General features: G+C 44.6%; 2 protein-coding genes across 20 annotated transcripts in view; one reads left to right on the forward strand and one right to left on the reverse strand.

Moving 5' to 3' along the window:
- The window catches only part of LOC143829484 (uncharacterized), a 48,281-nt gene extending 43,085 nt beyond the window's left edge, over positions 1-5,196 (reverse strand). For 2 of the 9 annotated variants that reach the window (XM_077320469.1, XM_077320465.1), the window contains exons 1-2: positions 5,018-5,194; positions 3,534-3,611 (exon numbers count right to left, since the gene is read on the reverse strand). The gene's annotated coding sequence lies outside the window, so the exon portion shown is untranslated. Of the gene's footprint in view, positions 1-3,533; positions 3,612-5,017 lie in introns of all 9 variants that reach the window. The other 7 variants (XR_013228166.1, XR_013228165.1, XM_077320467.1 and 4 more) reach the window with 7 other exon arrangements.
- The window catches only part of SEMA5B (semaphorin 5B), a 473,766-nt gene that overhangs the window by 402,250 nt on the left and 57,068 nt on the right, over positions 1-14,448 (forward strand). For all 11 annotated transcript variants that reach the window (XM_077320463.1, XM_077320455.1, XM_077320456.1 and 8 more), the window contains one exon: positions 8,205-8,322. In XM_077320463.1, the coding sequence (XP_077176578.1) occupies positions 8,205-8,322 (118 nt within the window). The remainder of the gene's footprint in view (positions 1-8,204; positions 8,323-14,448) is intronic.

The raw sequence follows: 14,448 nt of genomic DNA on the forward strand, positions 1-14,448 counted from the left end.
TAACGCCTGCAGGTGCTTTCTCAATGGACACGGGTGGCTAGAAGATGCTAGCTCAGTGGCTTTGATGCATGATGCCAGGGGTCGGGGAAGTTTGACTAGTGTTCTGCTGCTGGGTTGGTGCATATGTGTGTGTGTGTTTGTGTACTTGTGTGTACATGTGTTTAGGAACTGTGTTTGTGTTCAGGAATTGCTACTTTGGTAGTGGGGGGGGGGGAAGAATTGATGGATTTTTTCCCCAAGTTGACTAGGAAACACTGGCTGCTTAGGAGGAAATGAATGCTGCTTTGTGTATTTATTCAGAAATGTTTACCTCAGGCATCTATCTGGGTGCCAACCTGCTTTCTCAAGCTTAGAGTGCGTATTTGTAAACTGAAAATATCTCTTAAAAAACACCCAAAGTTTTTGTGAGCTTGTGTGCTGTAGTGCAGGGGTAGTCAACCTGTGGTCCTCCAGATATTCATGGACCACAATCCCCATGAGCCCCTGCCAGCAAATGCTGGGCTCATGGGAATTGTAGTCCATGAACATCTGGAAGACCACAGGTTGACTACCCCTGCTGTAGTGGTTAGAGTATAGGACTAAAATTTGGGAGACTCAGGTTCAGATTTGCATTTTGCCATTCATTTATGTCATTTCATTTCTGTGCCACCCTCCCTTGTGGCTCAGGGCGGTTTACAATATGGAAATGTGCTGGGACAGCCACGCAATCACAGCCTAGCCCACCTCACAGAGTTGTTGTGAGGATTAAATGGAGGAGTACGGAATGATGACATGTGTTCCTTTGGGGGAGAAAAGCAGGGTATACATAAAGTAAATACATAAATATACAAGGATTTCAACACTTCCTTGATGATGAAACTGACTCTGTAAAAAGGCTTCTCCAGCCGCTAGGCTTAAGAATATAAGAAGATCCCTCCTGGATCAGATCAGTGGTCTATTTTAGCCTAGGATTTCATCACCCACAGCAGCCAACCAGTATTTATTCCTGTTCATTAAATATGCAAATTCCACATTTTAATCACTCTCTATGCAGAGTAGTATTTCCTTTTGTCCATCCTGCACTTCCTGCACATCAGCTTCATTGGGTGCCCTTCAGTTCCAGTATTTTGGGAGAGAGAGATAAATTAACTTTCTGTACCACCTTGCATAATTTTATTAACCTGTATAATCCTCTCCCCCCCCCCCCAATCACCTCTTTCCTAAGCTGGAAAGTCCCAGACTCTTCAGCCTTTCTTCACAGGGCAGGTGCTGCATCCCCCTAATCATCTTGGTTGCCCTCCTCTGTACTTTTTCCAGCTCTGCAATGTCTTTTTTGCTGTCAGTTTATATCTGCTGCAAACGGAGGGCCACTCCATTCAGTAGATTGGAGCAGAATGGGCTGGCCAAATCTTGTAGCCATTTTCTCCAACTAGATCAACGCTGCACAAATCTCCTTCAGTATTCTTGTAAAAAACAAATAAACAGGCCTTTCCCCTCCACCATTATTTAGCTATTGACTGCAGCAAAATTGTTCCTTTTCCTTATTTCTCTCTTTTTTTAAACAGCCCTTGTAGGGAAACAGAACAGAACAGCATTTCGTCCTGGAATATTTCATTTCTCGAAAGGAGCCATGAGACACTAGCATCCTGTGCTGTTTCCCAAGCCTCAGCCTTTTGCAAGGCAGGCATCCTTCCCCAACATAAGGATAAATTGGAGACTTATAAATAATAACAGAAGCAGCGCTACACCTGGCAGCAGCAAAAAAGACTCTAACGTTTGCTTTGGGGCAAATTGTTTTGGAATCAGTACAGACTGGAACAGCATCCTAGAGTGTTCAGCTGGGCTTAAGGGACAAGCTTTTTCATTTGTAGCTGATTACCAACTAATGGGATAGCAAAGATTTTTGGATGTGAATACTTCACATCTCATTTCACTTGTGTTTTCTTTTTCTTTTCTTTTTTAGTGGATGTTTCACTTATCCTACTGATAACTTGGCTTGGAATAAATCTCATTTCCCTCAATTGAATAGGGGCTTTCCCCCCTCCCCCTTTGTGGAGTGCCCCGGGTTTAATTGGCATGTCTGAATTCTCTCCAAATTTACAAAGAAGGCTGGAAACAGCTGACTGTCTGACAATAAAGGATCACTGAAGGAAACACTGTATACACATCATGTAAACCATGGTGCTTGTTTGCATTTTTCTGTGGTCTAGAACTTGGCTATACATTGGGCCTAATATATAAATAGCAGCCAAGACATTGAGAACATTGAGGTTCCCTGCCAGTATGGATGGTTTCAATTTTTTCATCTATGCTGTTTCAGCCAATGTCAGGATACAAGGGATGCCCTTCAGTAGCTGATCTCTTTTCTCCAGAGTCACGGACAAAGGGTAACAATAGGAGAGAAACAATCACATTACTGGCAACTCCCATGTGGGGTGCCACAAGGAACAGTTCTCTCCCTAATCCCACTTAACATTTTTATGTCCCCTTTTGCCCAGCTGATACGGTGGTTCAGATTGAGATGTCATTAACATATGGATGACACCAAGTTTTTCCTCTTGATGGACAGCCATCCTGACTCTCCCCCAGACTCACTAGCCACCTGTCTGAAAGCAATGATGGGCTGTCTCAAGCAAACCTATTTGAAGCTTAATCCTTCAAACCTGTGGTTTGGTAGGAAAGGTCCAAATGAGGAAGCACGATTGTCCTACCTGAATGGGTGCAACTATCAGTTACACAATCAGCCAGGCACTTGGGATTTATCTCAGTCTCCATGGAGGAATAGATTACAAGAGTAGTTTGGCTGGTGTTCTTCTGCCAGCATCAAGCCAAGCTGCTAGCACCCTACCTGGCCCCAGAACACCTAACCATAGTGATCCAAGCAACAGTCACCTTTAGGCTGGATTTCTGTAAATCGCTCTGAATGGGCCGCATGCTGGAGCGGAGCCAGGTGAGCCATGCAGGGGGTCAAAGGAGGGGAGGGGTTGGGCAGGCGCGTCATCCTCCTATTCCAGGGGGGAGGGTGGGGGGAGGGAGACAGGGTCATCCCCTCACCTTTGAAAGCCATCCCCCATCTTTGAAAGGTGTCCCCTCCACCTTTAATGGGCTCTGAGGTGGCCAGAGGTGCCCCAAAACACTTTGAGGCAGCCAGAGGCGCCCCAAAGCGCACCTCAGAACACCCGTGTCAGCTTTGTTCAAGGGTGGGATTTGGCTCTTCGGACCGCCTCGGGGCAATCTGCCTCCGAAGCAGCTGTGCTTTGGATGTTTTTCGGCTGAGATGGTCTGAAGTGCACATCTCTACCACCAACTGCACTCATAGCAAAAATCTGAATCAGCAGTGAAACTGCATCCCATTGTGAATATCAAACTGAAGTGACAAAAGAAATGGTTTTATATTGCTTATTACGAAAGTTTGTGCAACTTCTTACTGTAAAAAATGTTATGCATTTCAAACAATGATATTGCATTGTATTATACTGAGAAAGTTCTAATATAAACTGTCCTGTGTCACGAGGGAGGGCATTATGTATAAACTAGAAGCAAAGCTGGCTCACCTTGGGCTAGTCACAGTCCTGTTCTCACAGAGCAGTTTCTCTCAGAGCCCTCTCAGCCTTACGTACATCACAGGGTGTCTGTTGTGGGGAGAGGAATGAATTATAAGCCACTCTGAGACTCCTTTGGGCAGTGAAAAGCAGGGTATAAATACCAACTCTTCTTCTACTAGGAAGGTGCTACTGGGAAACATTGTCTCCCCCCTCCACATGTCCCCATGGCTTCATGGTGCTTCTGTGCCCCCATCTAAAGTTTCCCCATCTTCTGTGTCATTGGTCTCAAGTTTGCTTTATTTTCATGGTCTTGGAAAGACTGCAGTAAGACCAAGGCGGAAATGGAAAGTCTACATCTTCTCAACCCCACCCACATCAGCATTATTTTCCCTGCTGTAATTGCCTGTGATGGCTGCCTCCAAAGCATTTCTCCCTTCTCAGATTGCAAATTGCAAACTTCACATGACTTACTCATGAATAAACATTCCCAGGGCAGCGGCTTTTCCTGGCTGCCATGGGTTCTGTTGGGCCGGGAGAGGGCCATTACTGGGGCTCCTGCAACCCTCCACCTCCAGAAAGCATGCAGAGGCTGCCCCAAGAAGCTGTGGCTCACTCCCTCCCCCCCCCCCCATGTCCTCAGAGCTGAAAGAGGCCAGGGCAACTTACTGGAAGTGAGGCATGCTCTGAGGCCAGCTCCTCTTCCACCCAGCAAACTTTTGAAACTGACCGGAAGTTTGGGACTAATCCACCAGGATAGGCCATCCCTGGCTGAGGGCCATGGCTTACTCATGAATAAACATTCCCAGGGCAGAGGCTTTTCCTAGCCATCCTAGGACCCAGAGGACCAGCATGAGGCTGTTTCTGGGCCTCCTGCAGCCCCCCACCTCCAGAAAGTATGCAGAGGCTGCCCCAGCTCCCTCCCCATGTCCTCCAAATTGAAAGAGGCCAGGGAGCCAGGGAAACTTGCTGGCAGTGGGGCATGCTCCTTTTCCATCAAGCAAACTTCTGAAACCAGCAGGAAGTAGGAGATGGAGAACTGATTCCTTATTAAGCTCTTCCTGGCCGAAGTCTGCCTCCTGATTGGAGATATACTACCAGGGCAGGCCATTCCTGGCCCAAAGCCAATTTGGTAGTGGGTGAGTAGTCACTTTGGACATTATAAAGGTTTACTGATTACTGATACAATAAAATAAACAAACCCAGAAAAGCAACCCTTTCCATTCCATTCTGTTTTCCAGCACAGACAGTGCAATCCTAAACAGAATAACACCTTCTAATCCATGGAGTGCTATAGGCTTAGAATGGTGTAACTCTGCTCAGGACTGAATTTCTGCAGTGTATTTGTATATAAATAAATTTTTGACATTATAAATTTATAATTTTATATTAAAAGCCATACAACACACTGCAAAAGGTATAGAATCAAAGTTGCTTACAATCATCCAAATAAATACAAAAGGAATTCTTAACATAAGTTCATCTCATCTACTAACCGGCAGAGAGCTGCAGCAGACTGAAGTCATATATGATGGAAAAATCACCTTTTGTTGTTTGCCTTGATTATCTCTCATTCTCCCTCCTAGGACTGCTTCCTAGCAGAAAGCAGGAACGGGGGAGATTAGCTGCCATGGAGAGAAAGAAAGATAAACAACTGAAGGAGAAAGCTGGCCTGTAGCTCCTCCTCCTGTGTGTACATCACTTATCTCTTCCATTTTTCCTTGCCAAGCATAACTTCTGAAGTATTCTGTAGCAGAGTTTTTCATGTTGTAATTTAATGTGTAGCCCGTAGGGGTGAAAGTAACTTAATTTTTTTACCTGTACTCTCTCACAGGTGGGTGGGAGAGAGGCTCAGAGCAGAAAACCAGGAGGCACCACTTAAGCTGCTTACTTATTGGTCCTTTGTACTGGCTTGTTCCAGCTTAATTTCAGCCTAGATAGTGTAACATCTGTTGTTGTGTGATCTGCTTTGGACACTTTTGGTTTTGTAATAAAGACAGTCAAGGAAATTCATTATGTAGACTATTTTATTTATATATATTATGTCATGCCTTTCTGCCAACTTAGGTTCCTCAGGGTGGCAAACAATTAAACGAGCTTAAAAATTAACTCACTTTCTTTGTAGCTCTCTCTTTTTATGTGCACGTACATAAAAACAAAAATTAAAAACACAGGAAGGATCAGTGAAGATGAAAGGAAGAAATCTTCACTTGCTGGTAAAAAAACAATGTAACAGAAAACAGAACCTATCCCGGGTTATACTAAACAATTTCACAATAAATACAAATAAACGTTTCTTATCTCTTCTTATATATATATATATGTGTGTGTATATAAGAACAATCAGAACGGCCTCTAGATTGAACTGTTTTCAATTGGGTTTTCCCAATTCAACCACTGAGGAAAACCCAATTGAAAAACGGTTCAATCTAGAGGCCGTTCTGGTTGTTCTTATATACATATATATATATAAAAGAAGAGATAAGAAACGTTTATTTGTATTTATTGTGAAATTGTTTAGTATAGCCCGGGATAGGTTCTGTTTTCTATTACAATAATTTTGAACCGTCCCTTTTTTTCGTGGTGTACTCTTAATCTGGTAAAAAAACAATGAGCAGGGGAGATAGATGAATCTCACAAAATAACTTTATTTTGGTGCCACAACCAAGAAGGCCATTTCTCTGGTGCCACTTGTATCAACCACTATACCGTTAACTATTGACTGGAGTGCGGAAGAGGACCATATAACTTGAATCTTGTTCCATCTACACCAGGCTTTCTGACCATGATTTTATGAAACCTTGGGGTTTCTTGATGACCCAAGGAGGGTTTCCTGAATGGGTGGGAGTTAGTTAATTTTTATATTTTTAAAAATTGTTAAACATTTATTGGGTGATATTACCATGTATGGTCATGTTGACCCCCCCCTCCCAAAATGTCCAATAATGGTCCTGGAAGTAGTGGGAAGGGGAAGGGCCCCAGATAGGCTGATCTACTCTGATGTCTAGTTGATCTTCTGTTAAGTCAAAGTGATGGTATTGACCTTTGAAGCTCTGTACAGCCTGAAACCCAGGTACCTTAAGGGCTACCTTCTGCCATATGGTTCTACCTGTATAGTCTGGTCAATTTCAGAGGCCCTGCTTCAGTTGTCTCCACCACCATCTGAATAAGACAGGTGACGAGCCATGAAAGACTCTTCTCAGTCATGTCAGCAAAACTTTGGAACTCCCTCCCCAGGGATATTCCTCTTTATTCTTCTGTTGCTTTTGCCAGCAGATGCAGATTTGTTTTGTCTGGTTCATCCCCAGTAATAATCACTGCCCCTCGCTGTGGTGTTGTTTATATTTGTAATTGAATTATTTTATCATTTTAAATGTATTTTGATCATTTAAATTTTTTAATGTTCACTCCCTTCTGGACCCTAATCAGATGGGAAGCAATGTAAGAATAAATTGAATAACCACTATAGCCAAGCACACTCACAAGTGATGATCCTCATGAAAACCGCATTTTCTCCAGCTGTTAAATGTTAAACTGCATTGAGCATCATGTGCATTCAGTTTGAACACTTCTACACTGTATTAACCTCAGGGAAATATCCAGATGAAAAAGTATTGTTGGTGTCACTGTGAGTCCCACAAGGTACTTGTGAATCTCTTACATTGTACAGACTAGATCAGGGGTAGTCAAACTGCGGCGTTCACTGGCAGGGGCTCCTGGGAATTGTAGTCGATGGACATCTGGAGGGCCACAGTTTGACTACCTGTGGACTAGATGACTCTTGAGCTCTAGATGTCCCTTGAGATCCTATCCAGCGTTGTGTTTCTATGCCACCTGTAAGGTTTTCAAGGCAAGAGACGTTCTGAGGCAGTTTTCCATTGCCTGCCTCTCCGTAGCGACCCTGGACTTTCTTACTAGTCTCCCAGCCAAATACTGACTAGGGCTGACCCTGCTTCACTTCTTGGCTCTGGTAAGACTGAACTAGCCTGGGCTATCCAAGTCAGGATATATATATATATATCTTCAGTAGTTCATAAAAGTATGTTCGCATGTACAGATTATAAACATGAACACATCTATGAATCCATCCATTATTGAACGTCACCCCGAAAGGGGTGGGGGAATAGCTTTCTAAATAACATTTACTTGGTATCTATGCCAGACTGGCAGCATGAAGTTATGATTATGAATGCTGCCATTGTTTAAAAGAACACCCAAGACAAATAACCTTTAATATTGGTCCACTAGCTCTTTCTGCTTGTCTAACCTCTCTGAGTTGATTCAGAAAACATTCACACAAAAGGCACTTTGTGGGAGAATGAACTAATACACGGTTATTCAGTGGTGGAAGGCTGTTATAAAGAGAAACATTCTTTGACTGCATTTGCAAAAACAATTTTTTTGCCATCCTCCAGGCTTCGGAATAGAGTGAATAGGTTCCTAGCCTGTCATTTGTGTGAGTGATATTTACAATTTTGTCCTGTCATCACCTAGTTATTTTGGCCATCTTAGACCTTTCTTGCAGGTGAAGCTTTCTCCCCCCCCCAAAAAAAAATTTGTTTCTGCTGCTGAAGCTCAGCATTGTTGACAGCTGTCACACAGAACCACTATACCTGAATAACTGGTTTGATGGCTTCCCAGTCTGTGAAAAAGCACTAATCTCGCCTCTTTTTTCATCCACAGTGAGTGCCTGGGTGCAAGAGACCCGTATTGTGGCTGGGATAAGAAGCAGAAGCGATGTACAACCATTGAGGACAGCTCCAACATGAGCCTGTGGACTCAGAATATTACCGTGTGCCCAGTAAGTTTAAATTTAAATAAGTAGTGAAGAAAAAAACGTATGAACTCTTGCAGCACCTCTGTGTAATCAGCTCCGCTCTTCTGTAGCGGAAACTGGAGGTGTTTTCGGCATTTGCAGAGTCGAAAAAAATCTGAAAAATACCTTACCATTATTTGGAAGGTATTATTTAAACTGAATACAGATCAGAGAATCTGATCAGCTACCTGTATAGTTGAGCCCGAATGAAGCTGCATTTATTTGGGTATATTCATCTATAATACAGATAAGCTGGGGCAGCAGGAGCTGTGACCTCCATACGACCTCAGCTGAGGCTGGTTTAAACAAAGCTGCAAGGGTAGCCGGACTAGACTTGACCAGGATGGCAGAAGCTGACAGCTCTACACTACAGGCAAAGCTGGCCCCAAGACATTCATGCAGCATGGAGGTCTCTCCCCACTGCATGGAGACATGGCTAGAAGCTCTCTGGTCCCTCCACCTGCCTAACCCTGGGCTGCCTCCTCTTGCAGCTCAGTTCAAACTGAGCTACAAGAGGAGCCATCCCAGGATTGGCTGGGACAGGGGGAGCTGAGAGCTTCCAGCCAGGTCTGCCTGTGGTGGGGAGAGACCTCACACACAGATCCTGGGGCCAGCTTCTCCTGCAGCATGGTTTAAACCATGCTGTGATTTCTTAAAAATCCCAGATTTGGGATTCTTTGGAGATACCAAACTTTTTTTAGATCCAATAGACCCGACCCCTCCCCCCAATTTTTTTTTGTTATTTTGTATACCCATTCCATTTCTTTCCCTAGATTTGGTTGCATTGGTAAGTGAAGTAGCAATGCCATCTGTGTGACTCCCAGCTGCAAATGGCATGAAGCCCTATTTGTGAATTTTCCTACAGAGACAACCATCTGCCACTCGACCTAATTGATTTGCCTCATTCTGACCCATTATGCACGGGGGTTTTAGCGCACATTCGGGGTGGAATGGCGGCGACTAAAATCACCGATAACGCACGGAGCCGGCTGCAACCGGCCGCAGCTTCGGTCCATGCCGCCGAAAAAGCCGCGTCAGTGAAACGCGGAAGAAAGCGCAGCTTCTGGGTGACCGGGGCGCAACCAGAAGCGGCGCCCGGATCGCCGCGTGCATAATCGGTTACTCTGGGTTTTGCCGCCGTCGCGCCCCGCCCCGTACATAACCGGTATGCGTCGCGTCTTCCCCCTCCGCGTTTTCCATGTGACCCGAAATCGCCGTTTTGGCGGCCGTGCATAATGGGCCTAAGTGGAGATGAGATAGCTGTTGTACTATGTAGAGAAGGATGATATCCAGGTGGTCATTTCAATTGTTGCATAACAGTCCAGTCTTTAGGTGTTTTGAATGGATTCAAACTGCAGGAACTGTCTAGTGGCAATGAGGTGATGTTCTGGGTCATGGTTCATGTGAATTGTGAGTTTGGGGGAGTTAGGGGCAAAAAGTCTTCAGCAGCTCAATATATTTGAGAGAGTAAGGAATATGTATTTGGGAGGAGGGAGAATATGGGTATGTACCGTATATACTCACATATAAGCCGACCCACATATAAGCCGAGGCACTTAATTTTACCACAAAATCTGGGCAAACTTATTGACTTGCATATAAGACGAGGGTGGAAAATGCAGCAAGCTACTGGTAAATTTATAGGGTGGCCTAATCCATGCTCAGTCATCACAGGCTTTCCCATCCAGCCTCCCTCCCAACAAATACAGAAAAGTCAAGAGGATGAAGAGCTGTTGGTTTTTATACCCCACTTTTCACTAACCAAAGGAGTCTCAAAGCGGCTTACAATTGCCTTCCCTTCCTCTCTTGATGCCAGACACCCTGAGAGAGCACTGACAGAACTGCTCTGTGAGAACAGCTCTGGCAAGAGAACCAAACAGTGCCCCCCCAGGCCAGCAAACCAGAGTAGAACAACAGTACCCAAAGTTGGCAACCTTCTACAACAAGTACAACAGCTACCAAACTGGGGGCTACAGTGCCCCCCAGAAGAAAACACTGAAAGAAAGAACTGTAAAACTGAAAACTGAAAGAAAGAACTGTAAAAATCAACTTTTAAAAGAAACACAACCCCAAGATTAAAGGCAATCAATGCTGTCCCTCAGATAAAAGAAAAACCAGTAAATCCCAAAGCAGCCTCAAAACCCACCCCACCCCCAGAAACCAAAAGAATAGTTTGGAAGAAGTGATTAGGAAAAGAAGGGGGGGAAATATCAAAATCCCTCAGTCAAACCATTGATGTCCTACAAGCTGCCAGAGTAAGCTTTCAAGATATTTGCAGAAGGCAATAGTTAGCTGGGAGCAATTAGCTCACTTGCAAAGAGCTTAGTTTTTAAGGTCTTTGCAGAAGGCAAAAGTTAACTGGAGGCTACTAGCTCACTTGCAAAAAGCTTAGGTTGCAAATGCAATGCTGCGTTAGGCTGGCTGGGAGCAGGCTGTTGATCAATTACCCGCATATAAGCTGAGGAGGTCTTTTAAGTGCTAAAAACTGTGCTGGAAAACTCGGTTTATATGCAAGTATATATGGTAAGCAGATGGAAATGGGATGAAATCCACAAGAGAGATTAACAATGCAATCCTTAAAAAGAGTCGTCATCCTCCTTCTAAATTAATTGGTGTCACTGGGCCTAAAGCAGTATAACTCTGCTTAGGACTGCACTGTACATCTCTTTCTCACTAGCAAGTATTAAACATCAGCTTTTTTTCTGTCTTCAAACTGACATATTTCATTTAAGTGGCCGTCTGACTTGTTCACCATGCTATCTTGGCCGCCGTTCTCGAATCTGCCATGCTAGGCATGGGTTGATAGCTGTATTCTACAGATGCAATTCTGCTGCTTGAAACAGATCTCCAAGGTAGAAAAGAGTAGGCCTAGGCTTACCCAAGCACCACGCATGTCTTCAATAACATTACCATCTGCCATTATGTAATTTAGCATGCTGAGGCTTCTCACTGTGATCAATAACTGATGTTGCAGAAGGCTGGGTCTGCCTCTTGCCAGTTAGGGTATGAAGGTGCAGCTCTGGAATGTTTGTTCCTCTTATCATCCTTAGTGCCTAAACTCATTTTTCCCCCCTAGGGAGTATTAGTCATTCCTTCAATCCCCCCTCTGCTTGACAAGCTTACATTCCCCCCTTTTCAAAGCTGGCTTTAAAGGATTGTCTGTTTATAACCTTCCTGTGCTGTTCATGGGATATAGTGCTTCTTGACTGCACATGCTGTTATCTCGTTCAACTTAACGCCTCTGTCTGTTGATAGGTGTGTGAGGTGTTAATCTTCTGCTTGAAATATGTCTGCCTTGGCCATGTCGGGAGCCTCCCCCCGCCTAGTCTGTGCTTCACGGTCTTTGAAAACTGCTGAAAATAGCTCATTATATTCCATTTGGATTTTAGAAATGATGAGAAGGTTTATTGTTTACTTGGGATTTTACTGTGCAGGCAGTTGCAGTTTGTTTTTTATTGTGCACCGTCACCTTGGAGATAATAATCCCATAGAGGGAAACTCAGCTACGAGCCTTACTGACTGAAGAAATTATGCTACCTCCAGATCACCCCATGAATAATTAGGACAGAATTCATAAGTGGAGCACGTGGCATGAGAGTTTTGTCCATGAGAACTGGCTCAGGCCCCTCTGGTAATCTGAGAACCAGGAACCAGGAGGTGGTGTCTAAGATAATGAGGTAATTTCTCCCACTATTGTTCGCATCGGACTCATGATACAGAAAGGTCTTCACCTGCTGGTAGAAGACCATTGTCTTCTATAGGGCAGGGGTAGTCAAATTGTGGTCCTCCAGATGTCCATGGACTACAATTCCCACAAGCCCCTGACAGCGTTTGCTGGCAGGGGCTCATGGGAATTGTAGTCCATGGACATCTGGAGGACCACAGGTTGATTACCCCTGATATAGGGGACAGATGACCTTCCCTCGGGAGAGAATTTCATAATTTTGATACCCCAACCAAGAAGGCTCTTTCTCTGATTGCCACCCATCTAGCACCAGACAGCAAGGGCACCCAAAGAAGAGACTGTGAAGGTGCTACATTAGTGGCTCTCCAGATGTCCATGGACTACAATTACCATGAGCCCATGTATCCATGCTCATGGTAATTGTAATCCATGGACATCTGGAGAGCCACTGTTTGGCCACCCCTGCTCTAGTAGGTTCATATGGGAGAAGGCAGTCTTTAGAGTAGGTTGATTTCAAGTAGTACAGGATCAATAGCAGCCCCTTGAATTGGGTGAGGGAACCAGATGGGAGCTATGATAGGTGGAACAAGACTGGCATGATGTGGTCTCTATGATCCATACCAGTCGGCATTCTGGCTGCATCATTCTGTACTAGTTGCAGCTTCTGAACACTCTTCAAGTTCAGTCCCAGGTACAAGGGTTTGCAGTAGTCTTTGAAGCAGTTCTTATGCAGCTAATTGAACGTATGAACAAAGTGCATGGCTGTGGTTATAAGAGGCCCCCTCAAGTACACATTTCATGAATGTAACCAGTAGACCATATTAATAATGAGCCTTGAGCACAAAGCAAGATAAAAAGCACTGCCTTCTTCCTTGTTCTCATGTAGAAAACCTGAGCAGGAATTTGTTCTTATGCTTGTTAGGCACAAAGGTAAAAGGATCTCCAGCAGTAATAACTTGAGGGCTAAGCCTGGAATATTCAGTGCTAGAGGCACAAATATTCATTCCATTAAAGGTATCTTAATGTAGCTGCCATTGCTTGCTCTGGGTATTACATAACTGTGCTGCAACTATAGAGGCTCCTATAGCAGAACTACTGGTAGTCTTCGTGGATTACTTTAAACGGCATGAGGACATGAACAAACAGCACAGAAGTGCACCTTGTGAGTGCTCACCTCCCTTATAAATGCCTCTGCATCTGCAGCAGGAGTGAAATGGTTACTGCATGGGAGGTGTTGGCACCTGGCACCTGGTGTTTGGTCCGAGGCTGCTTGCCCTGAGTCTTCCCACAACCACACAGGGTAGCATTTGGCCTGTTTTCACCTGCCTGCCCTGCACTGCCGGAGGTAGCCAGTGGATAGGAAGTGGAAACTTCCCAACATTTGTTTACATCAGGGGTAGTCAAACTGCGGGCCTCCAGATGTCCATGGACTACAATTCCCAGGGAGCCCCCTGCCAGCAAATGCTGGCAGGGGGCTCCTGGGAATTGTAGTCCATGGACATCTGGAGGGCCAAATTTGACTACCCCTGATTTCCATCATCCATCATTGTGACGTGGCAAGAACTCCCCATCACTTTCCAGCACCATTTGAGCACACCCTCCAAGTCTGCATTTTTTTTTAATTACCAGGATTGCATTGTAACACAAAACCGTTACACACAAAAGGGAATTTAAAAAATGGGCTGTTTTTTACACATACACACATGCAGACTGTCCCAGATCTTACTAAAACCAACATAACCAACAAACCAAACCAGGTTGCTATTTAGTTACTTGGGAATCACGTTGTTGGGTTTTTTTTGGCGGGGGGGGGGGGTTGTAAGGTTGCAAGGGTAGATGGTGGAAGTGATGCTCGGAGGGAGGGGGGGTAGGAGCAATGCCCCAACTGGAAACAGCTCAGGTTTTCCGCAGACACATGGCCCAGGCTCAACATATACCCTGTTGAAGCCTGGGGCAACAGAGGGCCTGAGTTGCACCAGCCCTGGGACTGCCTTGGACCGGCCCCGATGTCATCAGGAAGCGGGAATTTGGCCCAGTCCAAAAGGAGCAGTGAGACTTGCTCCTCTCAGTATGAGCACAAACAGCAGCTACCCAAGGATAAGTGCCGACAAAGTAATATGCCCAAACCATGAAGAATTAACATTTTCAGTTTCTAGCATATGCTGATGTTCCAGTGTAATGTTATTTAATCTTTGACAGCTTTTACACTGAAGCCTTTCAGTGTACATCGAAAAAACACTGATGTCATTGAGATTGCATCATCTTCCTTTAACCTGTCCCTTGTCCTTCATTTCTGTATTCACATTTGTTGTGAAATAAAGCATCTAAAGGCCAGGTAGCTACTGCATATTTGTACCACTGCTTACAGTTAAAAGTGGCTGTTATTTTCCCCTTTGTGACTGCCACAGGCTGCAATGACTGTAGCG

Source organism: Paroedura picta, chromosome 2 (genome assembly GCF_049243985.1).
Source record: "Paroedura picta isolate Pp20150507F chromosome 2, Ppicta_v3.0, whole genome shotgun sequence".
Lineage (NCBI taxonomy): Eukaryota > Metazoa > Chordata > Lepidosauria > Squamata > Gekkonidae > Paroedura > Paroedura picta.